General features: G+C 37.3%; 1 protein-coding gene and 1 pseudogene across 1 annotated transcript; one reads left to right on the top strand and one right to left on the bottom strand.

The window, feature by feature from the left end:
* Nucleotides 1–3,570: 3,570 nt before the first annotated feature.
* Nucleotides 3,571–10,784, top strand: LOC127422383 (calcium-binding protein 7-like). Its single transcript, XM_051665871.1, has 5 exons — nt 3,571–3,959; nt 7,370–7,513; nt 8,777–8,889; nt 9,230–9,377; nt 10,369–10,784. Exons 1-5 carry the CDS (start codon nt 3,851–3,853, stop codon nt 10,494–10,496), a joined length of 642 nt encoding a protein of 213 aa, XP_051521831.1. The 5' UTR covers nt 3,571–3,850; the 3' UTR covers nt 10,497–10,784.
* A 9,948-nt stretch (nt 10,785–20,732) lies between these two features.
* LOC127417988 (zinc finger matrin-type protein 5-like) lies at nt 20,733–23,897 on the bottom strand (annotated as a pseudogene).
* Nucleotides 23,898–24,502: the final 605 nt, after the last annotated feature.

Below are 24,502 nucleotides of genomic sequence, written 5' to 3'. Positions count from 1 at the left end.
AATTAGGTTTCTTAACAGATGTAGTTTTGTTGCCATTTCTACTAAAGAAAAACTCAGCTGTTATCGACGCCATGTTGTTTGGTCACATGACTCTGTACATTGAAAGCTTATTCCTTTACTGACAGCACAGAGTCTCCTGAACTGAAATCAGTCAATTTAAATTAAATTAAATTATAAATTGCATATAGTGAAGACAAAATACAACGTCCACGCATTTGGACATGGGGGTCGCAGGAGGATAAAAGCTGGTCACATTTCAATAAGTGTTTTTATAAAGCCTTAACCATTAAGCTTTAGAACATGAGCTTGTGAAGACCAAACCTAAAGATCATCAAATGCAATAATGCAAGGAAAAGTAGCACAGACCCACTGTAGCATGCAATTGTCAGTACGTCATAGACAGCCATATTCTGTTCAATAAGAAGTGAGTTGTATTCTCTCTTGATAAACTGATTACATTCTGAACACGTCAATGTGAATTTCAGTCTAAAAGAAAAGAAATGTGCCAATAAACAGCCATCAGTGTAAATGCCCCTCTAGGCAATTACAGAGGCAATCAATATTTCCAAAAGCATTTGAATAGTAAATAGTTATAATGCAATACAGGTTGCCTTTGTGAGGTTTTAAAGTATCTCTTCAAAAACGTTCAAAGAAAACCAAAGCAAGCAAAATGGTTGATATGTACCTCATCTCTCAGACAATGTTAAAACAATGTTAAACACAGAGCATCATGAGTTATCCCTTTCAAATTCTTCCTTTCCAAATTGCTACAGTACTGCACAGTTTCATCAGTCAACAAGACTATGGACTGATAGAGTTTGTTGGGAGATTTCAATGAGGATGTGAATTATAAAAACAATCCACGTCACAGGCAATTAGACAAAATCAATATGTGCATCTCTACTAGAAGTAAGAAGGGGGAAATAAGAGTGCTCTCTCGCTCTCTCTCTCTCTTTCTCATCAAATGCTCATCAAATGCGTTGGTTTTCTTTGAACTTTTTGAAGATGCTCCACAATATATACATAGATAATCCACCACACAAACCCCAGCCAACATCAGTAATCCCACTGCTATTCTGCCCTCAAGCAAGGCACTCAACCTCAGGTCATTTCATGAGAACTTTGCCTGATCTGAAATTTATCTGGAATTAGTGTACTGTAAGTCATCTTGGATAAAAATCAGAAATTGTGTGCTAAATGGCAAGTGACTAATCAATCTAGAGTCTTTAAACCTTAAATGCATGGGAATTTCACCAAACACTCGTACATATTCGGGTCTTTAGAGACCTGATACTTATATCTATCACAAACGGATCTACAAAATGCACAGATAGTGTCAAATTTTCAAAATATTTTCAAGACAATTACAAAATAATAGAATAAAATATATTTTGAGGTTTTATTTCTCATATATCAAAGAGATAATGCAACAAATCAGGACAAATCTAGAACAGGAAGCATTACTTTAACACTGAAATTTCATGAGATGCATCTGGCTGTCAAAAACATACACATAACATAAGCTACTCATAAGCTACACATAAGTATTTTCTCAGGCAATTACTGAGTCTAAATAGATGCACAACTTACATCATTTCAGTAGTACACCCAAATGACAACAGTCATATCATACTGTTCATGTGTTACACTTGCTATAGTTTACGTCTATGTTGTTTCTTTATCAAATAGCAATGTCAAATATAAATCAAGTCAACCATTGAAACATCAGTGCCACCTTGAGGAAGAAATGGCATGTGAATTATGTATGTGTACATGCATATGGAATAGTGATTATTCTCCATTGTTGTTAATTCATTGTTGCAAAGAAAATCAATGTGATATAGTATTTATTTGTATGAATACTGTATAGTACTAATTTATCTTGTAATAACAAAGAAATAGATAGTATGTGATAGTAAACTTATATAAATATGAAATAATCATAACAATATCATTTATCGAAGTGAAAAAAAAAAAAAGGACACTCTTACATACTATGGCCTCTAATGACCCTATACACTTTTGGTACTTGAACAATTATAAAAAAATATATTTTTATTTTATTTTATTTATGTATTTATTTTTTTGCAATTTTCCCCTTTTTGTTTTTGTTACACTATTTATAAGAGAGATATTGAGAAATACTAAATAGGTGTAGGCACATCTCCAAAAAATGGATGAGGTACAGGGGTGGAATGAGGTATGCGTTTAAGGGTTAAGCAATGAACAGAGAATGAACAGAGAATGAGGTATACCTTCTCCACCATATTCAAATGCATGCTAACTACTTACAGACTTTCTGATGGCAGCTGTCAGAACGAAACTTGAGAAACATGGGGGAAGATTCAGGTGCAGCAGAGAGAGACCAGTGCTGAGACAAGCTGTCAAGCAGTCCAGCACCATAAACATAGACAGCTTCGACAGGGCAGCCCATTCTGTACCAGAATAATGCGCTGCTGTATGCCCTCAACAGAGTACACATAACAGCGTGTTCACTTGGACTTACACAAGAAAGATGAAATATGCAGCATTTCTCTTTGTTTAAAATGCTGGATATAAAGTTTGAATACCTAGACATAGGCTACATAAAACACGTCTTTTGACAACATTCCACTTTCTTGTGATTTTTTTTTTTTTTTTTTTTTTTTTTTAATTTTTTATGAAAGTGACCCACTGTGTCTAGGGGCCGTTCAAATCAAACACGCTTTTGTGCTCGAAACAAATATAGACGCAGCGCAACGAATTATAACAGAACGCAAAAATCGTGACACGTGTTTTTAACAGCTGAAGTTCTATTTAACTTGACACTTGACACAGCGTCTGAAAAACGCGGCGCTCCTGCGCGAGACACTGAAAAAAGGAAACAACGCAGACGGACGCAAAAACGCATTCGGCGAGAACGGCCCCTAAGCGCATTTGAGCGCGTGCATATAGAATAGAAGAGTGACTTTGGATGAAGGAACAGGCGCGCATTCGGGGATCGCACCGAAAGGAGGACGCAACAGCAAAGCGGAGATATCTTGGATTTCTGTTTAGCATCTAGAGTTAACATAAATAATTTGACACTATGCATTATTTTATAGGAACACGCTGTTTGGCGGTCTGCAATGGATCCGTGTTACTCGAACAATCTGTGTAATTTAGCCTAGGTAGCCTACTTAAAAAAGCCACAATTTCTCCTTATATATCAAATGTTCGAAATCTCGGTGACTGGAATGTTTCAACGTATTCTGACTGCTGTAACTCGAGACCGTTCGACTACCTGTAGGATTGCATTGAGAGCGTAATGCCCAGGAGGTAATGCGCATCAGCATAGTGTGACACTATTCGTTTTTTTGTTTGTTTTTTTACACACGAACGGAGGTTTCTGTGCATATCTTGCTCTTATGCACAATCCCCGTTAAACACCAGGCGAATATAAGAGAGTGAAACCATCGTAGCCTAATCTCAAGGAGAGACGACATCACGTTGCTTCTGAACAGGCGGTGGGATGCTCCCCGTTTATCCTTCAAATGCAACTGAAGATGTGCATTAAGCGGGGACATTTCCAGCAAGCTTCATTTCAGTGGCAATACTTTAATGTTTTATATTTGTACTATTTTTTATTCGTGACTGAATTCGTCAAATCACAAGGCAATAGTTACTGATCTACAATCTGCAATAGATCGAGAGATAATTCTCGCATGAGTCTGCAGCGTGACTAATCGCAAAGGAGCGCAATAACAGAGGTTGAAGATGAATCAAACGCGCGTTTTGAGGATTTGCTTAGAGCTTTCGACAATTGCTCTTTAGTAAAGTTGCGGTTGCTATATGAAGATCAGGTTCCAAGCGTTGCTTTGCCCTCGCAGAAATGCCAGTGCGTGCAGTGACTTCTAGGTTCATGTACAGGGGACTTTGCTCAATTCCAGATATCCTCTCCTACAAGGCTCCTATCGCCCTCCCCGAGGATGAAGTGGAGGGTAAGTGATATTTCATTGCTTGGTACAGAGCCGCATTTTCTGACGCGATAGTGGTTCCAATACTTGGACAATTGCATGCTTTCAGCAGAGCTCCTGATGACAAGCTTTACTATCAGGGTTCACAAATGAAGGAATTTATTTCTGAAACTGAAACTGTTTTTTTATTAAATGTTCATGTCGATTGTACTGGGTTATATTGACGAGTAACAGCACGGTAAGATTAAATTTGTTGTGGAGTTCAAAGCGTGGCATTATGAGCGGTGCAGGTGGCCACGTATTCATGTAATACACAGGCCTATAGTTGACAATCAACTGGCCCTTCAAAGAGATAGGCCTATTGTAATGTTTGCCTCTTTCATGAATACAGTCATTTGGAGGATTTATGAATAATTATTCTAGTGGAAGTCACAAAGTGCTCCAACTTTCCAATCAGACATTTTCATAGAGACCCAGCATAGCAGAACTGCAACAGCAATTAACCCTTAAATGCATGGGAATTTCACCAAACACTTACATATTCGGGTCTTTAGAGATCTGGCATGCATATCTATCAAAAATGGATCTACAAAATGCCCATATAGTGTCACATTTTCAAAGTTATTTTCAAGACAATTAGAAAATAATAAAATCAAATATATTTTGATATATTCTGATGTTTTATTTTTCATATATAAAAGAGATAATGCAACAAATCAGGACAAAACCAGGGTTTGTTACTTTCACACTGAAATTTCATGAGTCACAAAAAGTGCAAAAAAAAAAATATATATATATATGTATATATATATATATATATATATATATATATATATATATATATATATATATATATATATATATATATACAGGTGCATCTCAATAAATTAGAATGTTGTGGAAAAGTTCATTTATTTCAGTAATTCAACTCAAATTGTGAAACTCGTGTATTAAATAAATTCAATGCACACAGACTGAAGTAGTTTAAGTCTTTGGTTCTTTTAATTGTGATGATTTTGGCTCACATTTAACAAAAACCCACCTATTCACTATCTCAAAAAATTAGAATATGGTGACATGCCAATCAGCTAATCAGCTCAAAACACCTGCAAAGGTTTCCTGAGCCTTCAAAATGGTCTCTCAGTTTGGTTCACTAGGCTACACAATCATGGGGAAGACTGCTGATCTGACAGTTGTCAAGAAGACAATCATTGACACCCTTCACAAGGAGGGTAAGCCACAACATTCATTGCCAAAGAAGCTGGCTGTTCACAGAGTGCTGTATCCAAGCATGTTAACAGAAAGTTGAGTGGAAGGAAAAAGCGTGGAAGAAAAAGATGCACAACCAACCGAGAGAACCGCAGCCTTATGATTGTCAAGCAAAATCGATTCAAGAATTTGGGTGAACTACACAAGGAATGGACTGAGGCTGGGGTCAAGGCATCAAGAGCCACCACACACAGACGTGTCAAGGAATTTGGCTACAGTTGTCATATTCCTCTTGTTAAGCCACTCCTGAACCACAGACAACGTCAGAGGCGTCTTACCTGGGCTAAGGAGAAGAAGAACTGGACTGTTGCCCAGTGGTCCGAAGTCCTCTTTTCAGATGAGAGCAAGTTTTGTATTTCATTTGGAAACCAAGGTCCTAGAGTCTGGAGGAAGGGTGGAGAAGCTCATAGCCCAAGTTGCTTGAAGTCCAGTGTTAAGTTTCCACAGTCTGTGATAATTTGGGGTGCAATGTCATCTGCTGGTGTTAGTCCATTGTGTTTTTTGAAAACCAAAGTCACTGCACCCGTTTACCAAGAAATTTTGGAGCACTTCATGCTTCCTTCTGCTGACCAGCTTTTTAAAGATGCTGATTTCATTTTCCAGCAGGATTTGGCACCTGCCCACACTGCCAAAAGCACCAAAAGTTGGTTAAATGACCATGGTGTTGGTGTGCTTGACTGGCCAGCAAACTCACCAGACCTGAACCCCATAGAGAATCTGTGGGGTATTGTCAAGAGGAAAATGAGAAACAAGAGACCAAAAAATGCAGATGAGCTGAAGGCCACTGTCAAAGAAACCTGGGCTTCCATACCACCTCAGCAGTGCCACAAACTGATCACCTCCATGCCACGCCGAATTGAGGCAGTAATTAAAGCAAAAGGAGCCCCTACCAAGTATTGAGTACATATACAGTAAATGAACATAGTTTCCAGAAGGCCAACAATTCACTAAAAATGTTTTTTTTTATTGGTCTTATGATGTATTCTAATTTTTTGAGATAGTGAATTGGTGGGTTTTTGTTAAATGTGAGCCAAAATCATCACAATTAAAAGAACCAAAGACTTAAACTACTTCAGTCTGTGTGCAATGAATTTATTTAATACACGAGTTTCACAATTTGAGTTGAATTACTGAAATAAATGAACTTTTCCACGACATTCTAATTTATTGAGATGCACCTGTATATATACATATATTTTTGACACTTACATATCTAGGTTCTCTAATGACCCTATAGACTTTTGGTAATTAAACCATATATATATATATATATATATATATATATATATATATATATATATATATATATATATATTTAATCACACATTATACATATACAGTGAAAATCTTTTTTTTTTTTTTCACATATCCCAGCTAAGCTGTGGTCAGAGTGCAGGGTCAGCTATGATATGGTGCCCTTGGAGCAGACAGGGTCAAGGGCCTTGCTCAAGGGCCCAACAGTGGCATCTTGGCAGTGCTGGGGCTTGAACCCCCAACCTTCTGATATATATATATATATATATATATATATATATATATATATATATATATATATATATATATATATATATATATAAAGAGAGATTAGAGAGGTGTGGGCACAACTCCAAAAAATGGATGAGGCACAGGGGGTGAAATGAGGTCCCGTGAAATGAGGTATGTGTTTAAGGGTTAAACAATAGGCCTACTTATTTTATTTAATAAAAAAGAACAAACAAACAAAAAACAATATAATAAAAAAATAAATTAAAAAAAACACACGTAACAATAGCTGACACTGTGAACTGTATCACAATATCAGTTTTAGTGGAGAAAAGAAAAGCACATTGAAAATCACAGTTTGCTAAAGTAACACAACAGTCACCTCAAAGGAAAATAAGCCTGAAAATCAAGATTTTCCCATGGACTGCCATTGTTTTCTGAAGCCACACAAAATTAATCTAAAAAAAAAAATGCTCAAAAATCAAGATTTTTCTAATCAGTGGCTTCCTAAAAACATGATCAAAGAGGGAAAAAGAAAATATATCATCAATCTCCATGCCTGGGTTTTATGGATTATATTGTCTGGTTTAACAGCATCAGTATGGAACTATGAAGAACTGGCATTTCAGCGAGTTTACAGCATAGTATGTTGTGACATGGCAATGTGTCTGGCACATCTGCAGAGATCCGGGAAGCCTTTAAGGTGTTTGACCGTGATGGGAATGGATTCATCTCAAAACAGGAGCTGGGAGTGGCCATGCGTTCTCTTGGTTACATGCCAAACGAGGTGGAGCTGGAGGTGATCATTCAGAGACTGGACATGAATGGTATGTCAGACATCATACAAATTTCAGAAATTTAATTCCTGATTTTAGACATACTGTATTTGTTTTTTATGCTTCAGCATGTGGTATACATTGTTAAATTGTGTGATAGATAAATACTAATCCAGAGACTATCTTGTTTTGATTAGATCTAAGCACTGCTGGGAACATGCATCATATACTGTAAAAAGTGGTAACCTGTAATTGTTATCTTAAGGTTCTATTTCTACTTGATCTAGTATAATTACTTTTGTTGCTGTAACCTAATATAGTCAGGTTGATTCAGTCATATTAAATAATATTTTTGACTTGAGGGAATATTCCGGGTTCAGTACAAGTTAAGCTCAATCGACAGCATTTGTAGCATAATATTGATTACCACAAAAATGTATTTAAACTCGTCCCTCCTTTTCTTTAAAAAAAGCAAAAATCTGGGTTCCACTGAGGCACTTACAATGGAAGTGATTGGGGTCAATCCGTTAATGTTAAAATACTCACTATTTCAAAAATATTGCCACAAAACACAAACAATATGCATGTTAACATGATTGTAGTGTGATAAAATAATAAAGTTATAGCCAACTGTAAAGTTATAGCCAATTTCACAACTTCAGTGCCTAAAACCACAACTTCAAAACCCTAGAAAAGCACTATATAAATGTAACAAAATATTATCATTATTATTATAAACCCTAAAATGACTGTAAAAATTATGATTTAAACAACTTTACAGCTCAAATAATACAAGTGCTTTTATAAAATTTGAAGCTTCACATTTCTGCCTTTAAACCCTCCAAAAACTGTCCCCATTCACGTCCATTGTAAGGGCCTCACTGTAACAATTATTTGCTTTTTTTAAAGAAAAGGAGGGACAAGTCTAAATTATTTATTTTTTTTTGTGGTAATCAGCATTATGACACAAATGCTGTCGACTGAGCTTAACTTGTATTGAAACCGGAATATTCCTTTAATTTAGATGTTACCTCTTTAAGTAATTTTTTTAGGTTATGACGTGTATTTTTTCTTAGTGTAGAGGAATATTTTAATTGCAAATATAGTTTGTACACAAAAAAACTGCAACAGCAAAACAATTGAGTATTTTAATGGTTATGTAACTTGCGAAATCTCTGAACAAAGAACTGATGCTTTCGATAACAACTGAAAAGATTAGTGTCTGGTTGTTCTGCTGGATCAGCATAAGATTAAAATCTCCCACAAGAAAAGATCCAGTGAAGCTGGCCTGAATTTTTGTAATATGCTTTGCAGGTGACGGTCAGGTTGACTTTGAAGAGTTTGTAACACTTCTCGGACCAAAACTTTCTTCTGCTGGTATGCCTGACAGGTTCCATGGAGCTGAGTTTGACTCCATATTCTGGAAGGTAGTCTGTCAGGCATCAGCTTTTCTTTGTCTCATTGTTCTGACTCCCTCTGATTACTGATGGGAAAAGAAGATTATTCATACATTATTCACACCCTGCAATTAACTTGCTGACATTTCTGCCTTAGTAATAGCATTGAATTAAAGTTAATGTTGAAAGCACTTCTTCAGCCCATTGAAAGGCAATATTCTCTTAAATTTGCTATTTAGTTTAAGCCATTTGTGCATTTGCCACTGATCACATAAACCTTTAATCATCATTTAAAAGAAAAGTCATGATTTTAAACTTTGTTCCACTAATGACATTTTCATTGGAGTAATTTTTTCTTTTGTTCCATTAGTGTGACATGCAAAAGCTGACTGTGGATGAGCTGAAGAGACTCCTGTATGACACCTTCTGTGATCATTTGACTATGAAAGACATCGAGAACATAATCATGACAGAGGAGAGTCACTTAAACAGCCCCAAGTGCCAAGTAGATATTGACAGTAAGTCCTCATATACTTACAATTCAGATGTGACAAACATGATATATTAACCTTGGCTGTTTGTGTCGAACATATTTGCTTCCTGTGTGTGTCCGTGCATCAGTTTCATTTTGTAGTGTCTGGGGCATTATCATGTCAATCAAAATTGTCTCTCAACTCTATTAAACGCACAAGACAAAGAGGCCACTATTGCAGTGTTGGGAAACAATTTTTAGCTGAAATACATTCTGCTGATAGTCCTGGTGAAATAAAGGAGCCCATAAATCTGTTTGAAGCAGCCAGGACAATGGGGTGTGTATCTGCAATACTCATGAGCACTTGAACAGATCTGGTAGATGAAATGTGTCTTTATATTGAAGAGCAGCCATTGGCAAGTTTTTGTGCCTGTTTTTAAGCAGCTTATATGTAACAGCAGCCAGCTGGTAGGTAGCTGTGCAGTGTGTAAACCTCACTCCCCTGGCCTCTAGAGGCATATTAGCAACTGACACTAGGGGCTGTAGCCTTTAGCCTCCTCATTAACGCGCCTGCCTCCCATGCCAGAGACGCCAGTTTGAGTCCCGTTCGGAATGGGCCAAGCAGGACTGGTAACAGTGGTGCCGTGACCCGGATGGGAGTGAGGTTTAGAGGGGGTAAGTGTAACGGTAGCCAGCTCATAGGTAACTGTGCAGTATGTAAAACCTCACTTCCCTAGCCTCAAGAGGCACTCTAGCAACTGACAGTAGGGGCTGTAGCCTTTAGCCTCCTTGTTAGCGTGCCCGCTTCCCATGCCAGAGACGCCGGTTCAAGTCCTGTACAGAGCAGGCCAAGCAGGACCGGTAACATATACACATATTGTAGCTAATTAAAGAAAAGAAAAAATCAATCCAAACACATTTCAGTTGAAAGTTCAAGAATATGATGTTTGTTTTTCTAAGAAATGTTACTTCTCTTGGAAAAAATCCAATATTGTTAATAACTTTTTTCTTTCTTTTTTTCAACTTGTCGTTTAAAGCGAGCCCCATGCAACAAGTCAAGCACACGTGTGTGCGCAAGAGCTTGATTTGTGCCTTTGCAATCGCATTTATCATCAGCGTCATGCTCATCGCAGCCAATCAGATGCTTCGAAGAGGGATGAAGTGAACTGTTTCTTAAACCACGAATGACTGACAAAAGGGTAAAAAGGTTCAAATGCAAAAAAGTACTTATTTTCATTTCTAATTTGAAACACCAAAGGCTGCTCTCTCATTGTACTATGAACTCAAGGGAAAGACAAACTGTTCTTAGGCAGGCAGAAGAACCATAAAGAACAATATAATTTAAAACCATATAGTTAAAAAATGTCACAGTAATTTTTTGTAGAAATACAACTGGAACAAGAGTGATGAATAATCACTGTGCTAATCACTGTGCTATGTAGTATTAAATGTATCATGTCAGTTCATGTTACCACACAGAGATAACACACATTTATTAAAATGTAGCACATTATTTATAAAGTACTGTATTGTATGGTTATAATCTACCTTATATCCATAATATATCATTCCCATGTCAGGGACTTTATGTAACATAAAACATGATATCGTTTTAAAAAACTATTTCCCCAATTTGTAACAACGTTGTGTAGCCTGGTCATGTACAGTACATAAGTTACCATAGTGTAGTTGTCTTGGTATTGCATAGACCATACCATACTGTACATATTTTACCAACATGGTCCCAAACATGTCCCTTTGGGGATATTTGTTGATACAAAATGAATATGAGGGGGTAAAAAAACAAAACAAAAAAAAAAAAACACCAAATCTAAGTCACCATGAGTAGTAAGGCTGAGTAGGTGTAATTTTAAAGGAAATAAATGTACTAGAAATTTACCAGTAATAGAATGTTTTGAAAAAAAAAATAAAATAGTATAAATTTGGTGACAATCCACAGTGTTATTATATTGAACTATCTATAAATCTGTGCAATCGTCTCTTGTTAACTTACAAAAAAAAAAGTATTTCTACCAGTCTTGACTCTCAGGATTGTTTATTGACAGATATTTTATTCATTTGTCTACTGGTTGTGTGGGAAAACGAATTGTGAAATATGACTGAATATTTACAGGCTATTCTTGTCATGTGTGCCAAGTAAATGTTTGCCTGTACGTATACTGCAATATAACTGTTTTGAATGTTATTATGTAATATGACATATTTGCATGAAATCTCTCCTAGCATTTTGATAACATTAATGTTGTTAATCAAGAACCAGTCTGATTCAGTATTCAGGTAGTATTATGATCATCATATTTTTTTAACAACTTGTGATTTTCATTGTTCTGGGTTGTTGTGTCAGATATTTAATTTACATGTTATGTCAAGAACCATCTCATTTAACCTCTAAATTTGTTTCAACATTATCCTGGTTGACTGCGATTTTACAGGTTTACAGGTTTTTCTCAAAGCTTTCACAGCATAATTCACAGGGAATGAAGCAGTGAACATACAGTATGTTTAAGAACAAAAGAGAGGTACTCAAAATTATTATTTCAAAGTTAACTGTATAGCTTTAAGTTCGGTGTGCACTATTGATAACAAGCAATATTTGACTTAAGCATACTCTGAAATAAATGTGCATTAAGCATCTATCTGTAATTTATGCATTTGTCAGCAATCTCAGTGCCTAAACAGTAAGTTGGGTGGTATTGTTTTTTGTGTCTTAGGTCTGGAGTCCAAAGTCAATATACTTTGTGCACTTTTCCAGTAGTTAGTTCACATGTGTTTGTGCTATTTCACAAATGATAAGAACAATAACTATTAAGAACAATAAGTATGCTTATTACTAATATTAAACATGACTGTAATCAGATCTGCAACTGAATAAGATGATTGTAATGATAAGGATAATGAGGGATAGAGTTATCGTATTAACAAACAACTTACAGGGATAGTTCACACAAAATGAAATTCTGACAACATTTACTCACCTTAATGTTGTTCCAAACTAGGAATGGGTATTGATACAGATTTCCTGATTTGATTCCGATTCACAAGCTCTCGAATTGATTCCAATTTCGATTTGATTCAATATCGATTCATATGAGAATATTTCAGTTATAATGTCCCTTTTGCTTTTGCATATAAAATAAATAATCTCCCAGTTAATGCTGTTAATTATACAGGGGACCTTCTAACTAGGTAAATTACGAAAATATAAATTTTACCTATTATATTTTATTTTCATAATTTTGGTCACATTTTGGCTTTTTAAAAATGATAAATAAGATATTATACTTGATATATTTGTTACATGTTTATTGTTTAATTGCATAATTTTTACTATTTACAAGTATTTACACTGATTACACGTTGAACACGTGCTAAAACCGGTACTGTCTTTTTAACAAAACCGGCATTTCTGTTAAGAGCCTCTGTAGATGAGCGCATGTTAACGAGAGATACTCAAATGGCTTTATCTCATCTGTGCCATACATGATTAGAATTAAATGGTTATTTATTTTTTTAAAAAATTGTTCTAACTGTAGAGAACAGAAAGGGTATTAAAAGACACATTCAGTGACAAATGGGTCGCATTGATCTCGTCTATTGACACATTACACAGAATAACTTTTACTCTCTACATGCAGTGAAAGGATCTCGCTGCTGAATACTCCACCACTATACTACACAATCACTGGTGAGTGAAATGTAAACATTTACCAGCCAGTTGCCAAATATATTAAAATATATTTTAGTCACATAACGCGAAATTTGGTTGCTAATGCGAGTGATTTCCTCTCATTGTAATAAAGGGTTGTGCCAGGATTTTGTTTGCACGTAAAGTGAAAGATTGATCTTGAGATTTAAGAATCAATATCGAGAACGTTCAAATGAAGATTGCGATGCATCGGAAAATCTATATTTTTACCCACCTCCATTCCAAACCTGTATGGCTTTGTTTTTTTCCCATGGAACACAAAAGATGTTAGGCAGAATGTAAGGAAATGGCAGCCTGTCATTATCAATTCATTTTTTTGTGAGCTATCTCTTTAAGGCTTTTAGATTAATATTTTGCAACTCTATTTTAAGATTTAATTATTAATTAATTATTAAAATAATATTATTAAAATTGTTTTATGAAAAGAGACAGATATATTACAGAAAAAGTGTCGGCACTGTTTCTTGCAGTTGCATGTATTTGTATATTTCTGTCAAAACGTCTTGTGTAATGTTAAAGTCAGCGTTTGTTCTCAAAATATGCAATATATGCTTATTTGATGACAATTTACTGTGAATTAAAGTTATCATTTACATATATACAATTCAGAGGTACTGCTTTCAGGACTTCAGAAACATATCATGCTTTCAATTTTCAAAGCTCAAGCATTTGATCTACTGTGTATTTGTGAGAACTGTTTTTACACACTGTTTGGAGTCAGATTATTTAACATGGCAATATTTTTTTTCAATCAGAATAATAAATGAATAAAACACTTAAGATGATGAAAAATATATTTTTACTATATTTACCAGTATTTTTTAAATATTAATTTAATATAAATTAATTTCATCCCACGTGGAAAATGATGGCACATTTGCTTAAAATGACATCTGACTGCATTCAAACATACAGTATAATGGCTGATACAAGTTGGCAGTTACAAATTAATTCACGTAATTATATTAATGTAATGATGTAACAGTAATGTATACAACTTATGTATGTAAATTTATATTGCATCAATGTAGCCCTGGAAATAATTTTTGAATCTATGATGTGCCAAAATGTGCTGTAACATTTAATTGTACCATGTGAACAACTGAAATAAAGCAGTGGTGCTTCTTGGCTTTTGCTAATGTTATATATTTAACTAATACAACAAACTTGTATTTAAGAATGTAAAGGAAAATCAGTGTGTGAGGTATTAGATATTACAAATATCACTATTGTCATCACTTAAAAACATGCTGATCTGGCTGAATATACAGTTGAAGTCAGAAGTTTACATACACTTAGGTTGAAGTCATTAAAACTAATTTTTTAACCATTCCACAGATTTAATATTAGCAAATTATAGTTTCGGCAAGTCGCTTAGGACATCTACTTTGTGCATGACATGAGTCATTTTTCCAACAATTGTTTACAGACATATTGTTTAACTTTTAATTGACTATCACAATTCCAGTGGGTCAGAAGTTTACATACATTAAGTTAACTGTGCCTTTAAGCAGCTTGGGAAATTCCAGAAAATGATGTCAAGCCTTTAGGCAATTAGTGATAGGTTAATTGTCTAATTGGAGTCAATTGGAGGTGTACCTGTGAATGTATTTTAAGGCCTACCTTCAAACTCAGTGCCTCTTTGCTTGACATAATGGGAAAATCTAAAGAAATCAGCCAAGAGCTCAGGAAAAAAGATTGTGGACCTCCACATGTCTGTTTCATCCTTGAGAGCAATTTCCAAATGCCTGAAGGTACCACGTTCATCTATACAAACAATAGTACACAAGTATAAACACCATGGGACCACGCAGCCATGATACCACTCAGGAAGGAGATGCATTCTGTCTCCTAGAGATGAAGATGTAGTTTGGTGCGAAAAGTGCAAATCAATCCCAGAACAACAGCAAAGGACCTTGTGAAGATGCTGGAGGAAACAGGTAGACCAGTATTTATGGATATCCACAGTAAAACTAGTCCTATATTGACATAATCTGAAAGGCTGCTCAGCAAGGAAGAAGCCACTGCTCCAAAACCACCATAAAAAAGACAGACTACAGCTTGCAAGTGTACATGGGGACAAAGATCTTACTTTTTGGAGAAATGTCCTCTAGTCTGATGAAACAAAGTTGAACTGTTTGGCCATAATGACCATTGTTATGTTTGGAGGAAAAAGGGTGAAGCTTGCAAGGCAAAGAACACCATCCCAACCGTGAAGCATGGGGGTGGCAGCAACATGTTGTGGGGGTGCTTTGCTGCATGAGGGACTGGTGCACTTCACAAAATGGATGGCATCGTGAGGAAGGAAAATTATGTGGATATATTGAAGCAACATCCCAAGACATCAGCCAGGAAGTTAAAGCTCGGTCGCAAATGGATCTTCCAAATGGACAAGGACCCCAAGCATACCTCCAAAGTTGTGGCAAAATGGCTTAAGGACAACAAAGTCAAGGTACTGGAGTGACCATCACAAAGCCCTGACCTCAATCTGATAGAAAACTTGTGGACAGAAATGAAAAAGTGTGTGTGAGCAAGGAGGCCTACAAACCTGACTCTGTTACACCAGTTCTGTCTGAAGGAATGGGCCAAAATTCCAGCAACTTACTGTGGGAAGCTTGTGGAAGGCTACCCAAAATGTTTGACCCAAGTTAAACAATTTAAAGGCAATGCTACCAAATACTAACAAAGTGTATGTAAACTTCTGACCCACTGGGAATGTGATTAAATAAAAGCTGAAATAAATAATTCTCTCTACTATTATTCTGACATTTCACATTCTTAAAATAAAGTAGTGATCCTAACTGACCTAAGACGAGGAAAGTTTTCGATGTTTAAATGTATTTGGCTAAGTTGTATGTAAACTTCTGACTTCAACTTTATCAGTTTTAGTCTTCTGTGCTATAAATTAACATATACAGGTGCATCTCAATAAATTAGAATGTCATGGGAAAGTTCATTTATTTCAGTAATTCAACTCAAATTGTGAAACTCGTGTATTAAATAAATTCAATGCACACAGACTGAAGTAGTTTAAGTCTTTGGTTCTTTTAATTGTGATGATTTTGGCTCACATTTAACAAAAACCCACCAATTCACTATCTCAAAAAATTAGAATACATCATAAGACCAATAAAAAAAACATTTTTAGTGAATTGTTGGCCTTCTGGAAAGTATGTTCATTTACTGTATATGTACTCAATACTTGGTAGGGGCTCCTTTTGCTTTAATTACTGCCTCAATTCGGCGTGGCATGGAGGTGATCAGTTTGTGGCACTGCTGAGGTGGTATGGAAGCCCAGGTTTCTTTGACAGTGGCCTTCAGCTCATCTGCATTTTTTGGTCTCTTGTTTCTCATTTTCCTCTTGACAATACCCCCACAGATTCTCTATGGGGTTCAGGTCTGGGGAGTTTGCTGGCCAGTCAAGCACACCAACACCATGGTCATTTAACCAACTTTTGGTGCTTTTGGCAGTGTGGGCAGGTGCCAAATCCTGCTGGAAAATGAAATCAGCATCTTTAAAAAGCTGGTCAGCAGAAGGAAGCATGAAGTGCTCCAAAATTTCTTGGTAAACGGGTGCAGTGACTTTGGTTTTCAAAAAACACAATGGACCAACACCAGCAGATGACATTGCACCCCAAATCATCACAGACTGTGGAAACTTAACACTGGACTTCAAGCAACTTGGGCTATGAGCTTCTCCACCCTTCCTCCAGACTCTAGGACCTTGGTTTCCAAATGAAATACAAAACTTGCTCTCATCTGAAAAGAGGACTTTGGACCACTGGGCAACAGTCCAGTTCTTCTTCTCCTTAGCCCAGGTAAGACGCCTCTGACGTTGTCTGTGGTTCAGGAGTGGCTTAACAAGAGGAATACGACAACTGTAGCCAAATTCCTTGACATGTCTGTGTGTGGTGGCTCTTGATGCCTTGACCCCAACCTCAGTCCATTCCTTGTGAAGTTCACCCAAATTCTTGAATCGATTTTGCTTGACAATCATAAGGCTGCGGTTCTCTCGGTTGGTTGTGCATCTTTTTCTTCCACACTTTTTCCTTCCACTCAACTTTCTGTTAACATGCTCTCTGTGAACAGCCAGCTTCTTTGGCAATGAATGTTTGTGGCTTACCCTCCTTGTGAAGGGTGTCAATGATTGTCTTCTGGACAACTGTCAGATCAGCAGTCTTCCCCATGATTGTGTAGCCTAGTGAACCAAACTGAGAGACCATTTTGAAGGCTCAGGAAACCTTTGCAGGTGTTTTGAGTTGATTAGCTGATTGGCATGTCACCATATTCTAATTTTTTGAGACAGTGAATTGGTGGGTTTTTGTTAAATGTGAGCCAAAATCATCACAATTAAAAGAACCAAAGACTTAAACTACTTCAGTCTGTGTGCATTGAATTTATTTAATACACGAGTTTCACAATTTGAGTTGAATTACTGAAATAAATGAACTTTTCCATGACATTCTAATTTATTGAGATGCACCTGTAAGTATGTCTATAAAATACATGCTTTAGTGGAATGTGTTTGCTGTAACACTACACGTGATGTGTCCTGTATTGCCTTTGGGGCTGTACATCACTGGACAGTGGCAACTGCTTATGCTGGTTTTTAAGTAACCAAATTCAACTAGACTATCACAAAGTTTCTAGAAGTACAGCAGAGATGCAAAGGCTTTTAGACGAACCCATTTACTTTAAACGTAAACATATTGCATGCTAGTCATGTGTGAAATTCATCAGTGAAGACAAGGGGAATTCACTTAGGCTATTGGAGCTAACAGCACAGAACATCCCTGCAATAGGCAATCAGGAGTAAATTGGAAATGCGTCTCTCATCTGAATTTCTTTCTTCTTTTTTTCCCCCCAATTTGGAATGGCCAATTCCCAATGTGCTTTTTTTAAGTCCTTGTGGTCACGTAGTGATTCGCCTCAGTCTGGGTGATGGAGGATGAATCCCAGTTGCCTCAGCGTCTGAGATCGTCAACCCACGCATCTTATCACGTGGCTTGTTGAGCGCATTGCCACGGAGACATAGCGCGTGTGGAGGCTTCACGCCACCCACCGCGGCAATCACGCTCAACTCACCACGTGCCCCCCTGAGAACGAACCACATTATAGTGACCACAAGGAGGTTACCCCATGTGACTCTACCCTCCCTAGCAACTGGGCCAATTTGGTTGCTTAGGAGACCTGGCTGGAGTCACTCAGCACGCCTTGGGATTCGAACTAGCAAACTCCAGGGGTGGTAGCCAGCGTCTTTACCACTGAGCTACCCAGGCCCACCTCTCATCTGAATTTCAATCTAAACCACTCACAAGTCATACAGAAGGCAGACAAACCAAAGCTTTCTCCATAATCTTAACACTTAGCCTGAGATCACTGTCAATTTCTTGACAAATATCAAATGAAGCAACCAATTTTATTAACTATCCCATTAAGAAAATTGCAATTTGCATGACCAGAAAGGAACACAACTCCAAAACATGCTGTTGATTGCATTCGATTTATTCAGAATATTTCATTGCCCCTACAACATAATAATTGATTTAAGACATTACATTTTAACTACAACTTGCATTTGTCCTGAACTTAACCTTGTCAAGTCGTGCAGAAACAAAAAAACATTAGTTTTGGTCTAAACCAAAATATATTTTATACAAATTCCATTATATGTACAATTTGATTCAAATGTTAAAAAAATAAAATAATCTCACTTTGTAATGAACTCTGTTTGCACTAAATTTACAAAATATCACTTTAAATATGAAAAGAAATAAGCTTATTTAAATTCCATTTCAACCCCAATGATTTTGCAGTGTAAATCTCCAAACACCGACTGGTGGAGGATGGGGGAAGATCTGGCATAGACAGAAGATATGGTGGTAACTTAAAGATTTCAGGTTTCTCTTCCATCTTTAAAGGTGTCATGATTTGGATTTTTATTTTATAATATTCCTTGAGGTCCACTTATAATGTTAGTGTGATTTTTTCATTAAAAGTAGTCATAATTTAGGAATAATTGGTCATTTTCTATCCAGTTTTTGTGCCTCTGATTCAAATGCTCTGTATTTTGGGGCATGTGTTCTTGAAGACTGTAAACGCCCACTGCTGTGATTGGGTAACATCTTTGCATGTGGATAAGTGTAAACGCCCCCGCCATTACGTGCGTGCGGGGTTGTTTTGAAAACTTAGGATGGTTAAAAAACAAATGACAAACGGAGGAATTCATCCATACATGTTTGAGCCAGAGTATGATCCCGAATTTGAAGAAAATTATCCCCCTCCACAAACACCACGGATTCTGCAGTCTGTGACAGCGTGGTAGGTAATCACTGTAATTGACTTGTCTATTTGTGTAATAGGTATTACTAGTTGGGGCATTTTCCAACAGTGAAACATTTCTGTGTTTTACAAATGCTGAGTTAACGCATGACAGTACCAAATAAAGTGTAAATACATGGTGCTATCACATTTATAACTGTGAAAGGATGCACTTAACGTGCAACATGTAAACATGTACAGGATACATTCACCGGTGTTTGTCGCACTGTCATTCATCATATAATCATCTTTCATCATATATTCAGTGTAGTGACAAACGCATACGCTATTCATTACAATGAGTCATGTTTTCATTAAAAAGGAAAGAGATTGTCTAAATATACTGATATCAATACTCTTTAGGTGCATCTGTGCGGGCCTAAGCAGTGTCGCCGATAAAGTAGGTGTTGATCTGTTTATGCAGAGGCTGGCCTGTGCTGATGTAATACCTCACTATGACATATTTGTGAGGAAGTAGAGAACAAGCCATTTTGGCACCTTGGTTTCAATAAAGACTTTTTTTTGGACTAACGAATAAGTTCTGTTCTGAGATTTACAGTATGTTTTTATAGTGCTATGAACACTTATATGTCAAGATATCATGGCAAGTTTGATTTTCCAATTCATGACCCCTTTAAAACAGTTCAATAAAAGGAGTAATACAAGTTAGACTGCTGAGCTCAAGAGCATATGTGTGCATTCTTTAACACTGAAACCTATCTGCAGGCAATTATGCAAATGACACAGCTGCAGGCAATCTATTTGTAAAATCTGTCAGGGTGACCTCTAAAACGTACATTTTAATGTATATTAAGTGCACTGAAGCAGACTTGCACCTAAGCAGCTGGGATTTGTCATTCATGAAGAAATGCAACATGTTCAAACACTGGTTGTTTTAGACAAAATATATTCAGAAAACCATCTCTGTATTTGCTATAGTGCTAAAACGCAAACAGTGGGTTTGGGTAACCTCTTTCATTGTAACTTTGGGATAATTTATCAACATCAAAGTCTAAATAGAATCTGGAACACTTTCAGCCATTCCAAATCACCTTCCTGATGTCAATGCGGCACGTTTCTTCTCTCTTCTAGAGAGCCATTCATCAGTGTTGCACTCAGAAGATGATCCATTTTGTGCAGGATCTTCCCCCTGCCACCTTTCATCTGACAGGAAATTGAGTTTAACAAATTGTGCAAATGTATAAGTTTAGACAAACAGCCCACAGCATTAGACATGCATTCTCAATAGATCTCAAAACTATGAGATCTAATCAATGAACCACCCAAAAGACACCTTGAGATGGAAGTCCAAGAAAACTACAGTTGATTAAATGCAGTGATGGGCACTGCTGCTCAGTTGAGCGCCTCACCATCAATCTTTTCCTCCAAAATCTTCATTTGCCTCTCGGACGTGTGAAAAACGACAGCTTGCACCAAATACACATTGTCCTGTTACAGAGCAAAAGGGAAAAGTACACCTGCTGTTGAGGGAGCTATCAGAAAATCTAATGCACTAAAAATACATATTTAAGAAGGGATATAGGGCTTTCCTCTGTCATGCGTATACCTTTCTGTAGAAAATTTCTGCATGGTTCCTTGCTCCGCTCTTGAAAAAGAAAAGATGTGGTGTTTTGTTTCAAGGAATTGCTTGATATTCTGTTATTGCAGCAAGCAGTTCTCAGTGAGTACCTCTGAAGTTGTCAAACCAGGCTTTCTTCGCTCGTTGATGCTGGACGCTGTTCAGGTGCCGTTTTCTGTTGTGCATGGGTGTCCTGAAAGCTGCGGTCGCAGTAATACCTCTTTCCCATTCTTCTTCTTCTTCTTCTTGTTTAATGCGATCAACTCTTTAGGAGCATTATCGCCACCTACTGTACTGGATGGCAAAATAAACTTGCATGGGTGATGAGTCTGAAGTTTAAAATCTGTATGGATGTTTCATACTCCTTCCCAATCCGTGGACCAATCAGAGCGCATGCTCATGCTAGCGCTGCGTGTTCAGCTCCTCTAACATTCACAATTAGCTCTTCATGCTCCAGAATAGGTAGAGTATTTCCATCCACACACATTATATTCTTGACCCTAGACATATATAAAATTAATTAGTGCTCTGTATACCTGTCTGTCCATTAAACCTTTTCCTAAAATATCCTCATACTTCATTCTGTCCTCCCCATTCTTAAAGTGACCGAATAATATATCACAATATACACTATATTGCCAAAAGTATTTGCTCATCTGCCTTAAGATGCATATGAACTTAAGTGACATCCCATTCTTAATCCATAGGGTTTAATATGATGTCGGCCCACCCTTTGCAGCTATAACAGCTTCAACTCTTCTGGGAAGGCTTTCCACAAGGTTTAGGAGTGTGTTTATGGGAATTTTTGACCATTCTTCCAGAAGCGCATTTGTGAGGTCAGACACTGATGTTGGACGAGAAGGCCTGGCTTGCAGTCTTTGCTCCAATTCATCCCAAAGGTGCTCTATCGGGTTGAGGTCAGGACTCTGTGCAGGCCAGTCAAGTTCTTCCACACCAAACTCGCTCATCCATGTCTTTACGGACCTTGCTTTGTGCACTGGTGCGCAGTCATGTTGGAACAGGAAGGGGCCATCCCCAAACTGTTCCCACAAAGTTGGGAGCATGGAATTGTCCAAAATCTCTTGGTATGCTGAAGCATTCAGAGTTCCTTTCACTGGAACTAAGGGGCCAAGCCCAGCTCCTGAAAAACAACCCCACACCATAATCCCCCCTCCACCAAACATCACAGTTGGCACAATGCAGTCAGACAAGTACCGTTCTCCTGGCAACCACCAAACCCAGACTCGTCCATCAGATTGCCAGACGGAGAAGTGTGATTCGTCACTCCAGAGAACGCGTCTCCACTGCTCTAGAGTCCAGTGGCGGCGTGCTTTTCACCACTGCATCCGACGCTTTGCATTGCACTTGGTGATGTATGGCTTGGATGCAGCTGCTCGGCCATGGAAACCCATTCCATGAAGCTCTCTACGCACTGTTCTTGAGCTAATCTGAAGGCCACATGAACTTTGGAGGTCTGTAGCAATTGACTCTGCAGAAAGTTGGCGACCTTTGCGCACTATGCGCCTCAGCATCTGCTGACCCCGCTCTGTCATTTTACGTGGCCTACCACTTCGTGGCTGAGTTGCTGTCACTCCCAATTGCTTCCACTTTGTTATAATACCACTGACAGTTGACTATGGAATATTTAATAGCGAGGAAATTTCACGACTGGACTTGTTGCACAGGTGGCATTCTATCACAGTACCACGCTGGAATTCACTGGGCTCCTGAAAGCGGCCCATTCTTTCACAAATGTTTGTAGAAGCAGTCTGCATGCCTAGGTGCTTCATTTTATACACCTGTGGCCATGGAAGTGATTGGAACACCTGAATTCAATTATTTGGATGGGTGAGCAAATACTTTTGGCAATATAGTATATATTATATTTACTACACATAAAAAGCACATGACATACATTTTCAGAAACACCACACACATCACATAATCCATTTTCATGCAAACCCATAAGTGCCAGTGTTGATTTCAACCCTGTGTGTCCCAGTCTTAATCTAGACAGCAATACTTCTTTTCTATTTCCTCCCTGGCAATTTATCCTCCCAACTGTCTGTGTAATACTATAAAACCATCTCCCTGTGTTACTACTGTCCCATCTAATTTGCTATTTATTAATTAACTTTTTCTTTAGAATCGATTTTGCTTCCTTTTTCCCCATAGGTACTTTAACATCCACCTCCCTCTTGCCTAGTGCTTTTATTGCTAGTTTATCTGCAACTTCATTACCAGATACCCCAACATGTGCTGGTAACCAACAAAAATACACCACTATTCCAGCCTCTTTCAGTCTGTATCTCTTTCCCATTGTTGGCTATGGAAGACTAAAAATCACACTTATCTTATACTAAACATACATATGAGCTGAGAAGAGGGAAATGTGATAACGTTTATAACACGTTTCCCCGTAAAGACACGTTTCATTGATAAGTCGCCGGTTCAACATGGCGGTGAAAACATGTTGGCTGCGCAGACGCAGGATTAAGCGAAGGACAGCGACATCTAGTGGATAAACACCTCACATACAGCAAGGCATTTTCTTATTTAATCTGAATATTCTCTCCAAACCAATAAATATTTAATAAACAAATATTAAAAACAGGTTATTGCATGTGTTTATCGTCTCTCTCCTCCCTTACACATGGAACATAACAGTGACTGAAGCATGTAATAGTTTAATTCAAAGAGTGCTGCTTGTGCTGACACCCTTTGTCTCGTTCCACCTTTTGTCATTTGCGTTTCGAGCTGATCTGTGGATCAATGCCTGCTACAAAAACGGTGAAATGCGCTTGGATTAGAGATCTAGTTAACCAGCCATTCTCAGATCGGCTCGGGCTGAATTAAAGCTCTGAAAACTGTTCTTCCACTGAATTTTGAAGAAGCTGTACACGGTAATGTGTAGAATATTTATTCTCCTATTTCTGAAAAGATCCGTACTTTAAAATCCTCTTTCGAACACTAATTTTAGGTTGCGTTTCGGGAACTAGGCAACTACGATGCATGTACATCCGTTTAACCGGATACTAATGGGCCGCACTATTTCAAAGCGGAAGTACGTCAGGAGGCTCGGCTCCATTGTATGTGTTAACATGATATTAGTGTGATTAAATCGTTTTCTACCTTTTCTGTGGAAAGTTATATAAAGTTTTACAATTGTACACCTCAAATAATACACACGTTTTGACAAAATAATTAAGGTGAAGTGCTTTTATAAAATTGTAAGCTTCACATTTCTGAATTTAAACCCTCTAAAAATTGTCCCTATGCACTATAATTTTATGTACCTCACTGTATAACCTCAAATTTTGCTTTATTTAATTATTATTATTTTAAGAAAAGAGGGACGAGCCGAAATCATTTTTTATGCTAATCAACATTATGCCACAAATGCAGTCGATTGAGCTTCTTGTATTGAATCCGGAATATTCCTTTAAATATCACAATGCAAAATACAATTTAATTGTTATTTTGTTGTATTGATTTGGGGCTTACATATCTCATTTTGTCAAAACAATATTGATTTTTGGGCTTA

Source organism: Myxocyprinus asiaticus, chromosome 3, assembly GCF_019703515.2.
Source record: "Myxocyprinus asiaticus isolate MX2 ecotype Aquarium Trade chromosome 3, UBuf_Myxa_2, whole genome shotgun sequence".
NCBI lineage: Eukaryota > Metazoa > Chordata > Actinopteri > Cypriniformes > Catostomidae > Myxocyprinus > Myxocyprinus asiaticus.
This window is presented reverse-complemented; position numbering and strand designations above follow the sequence as displayed.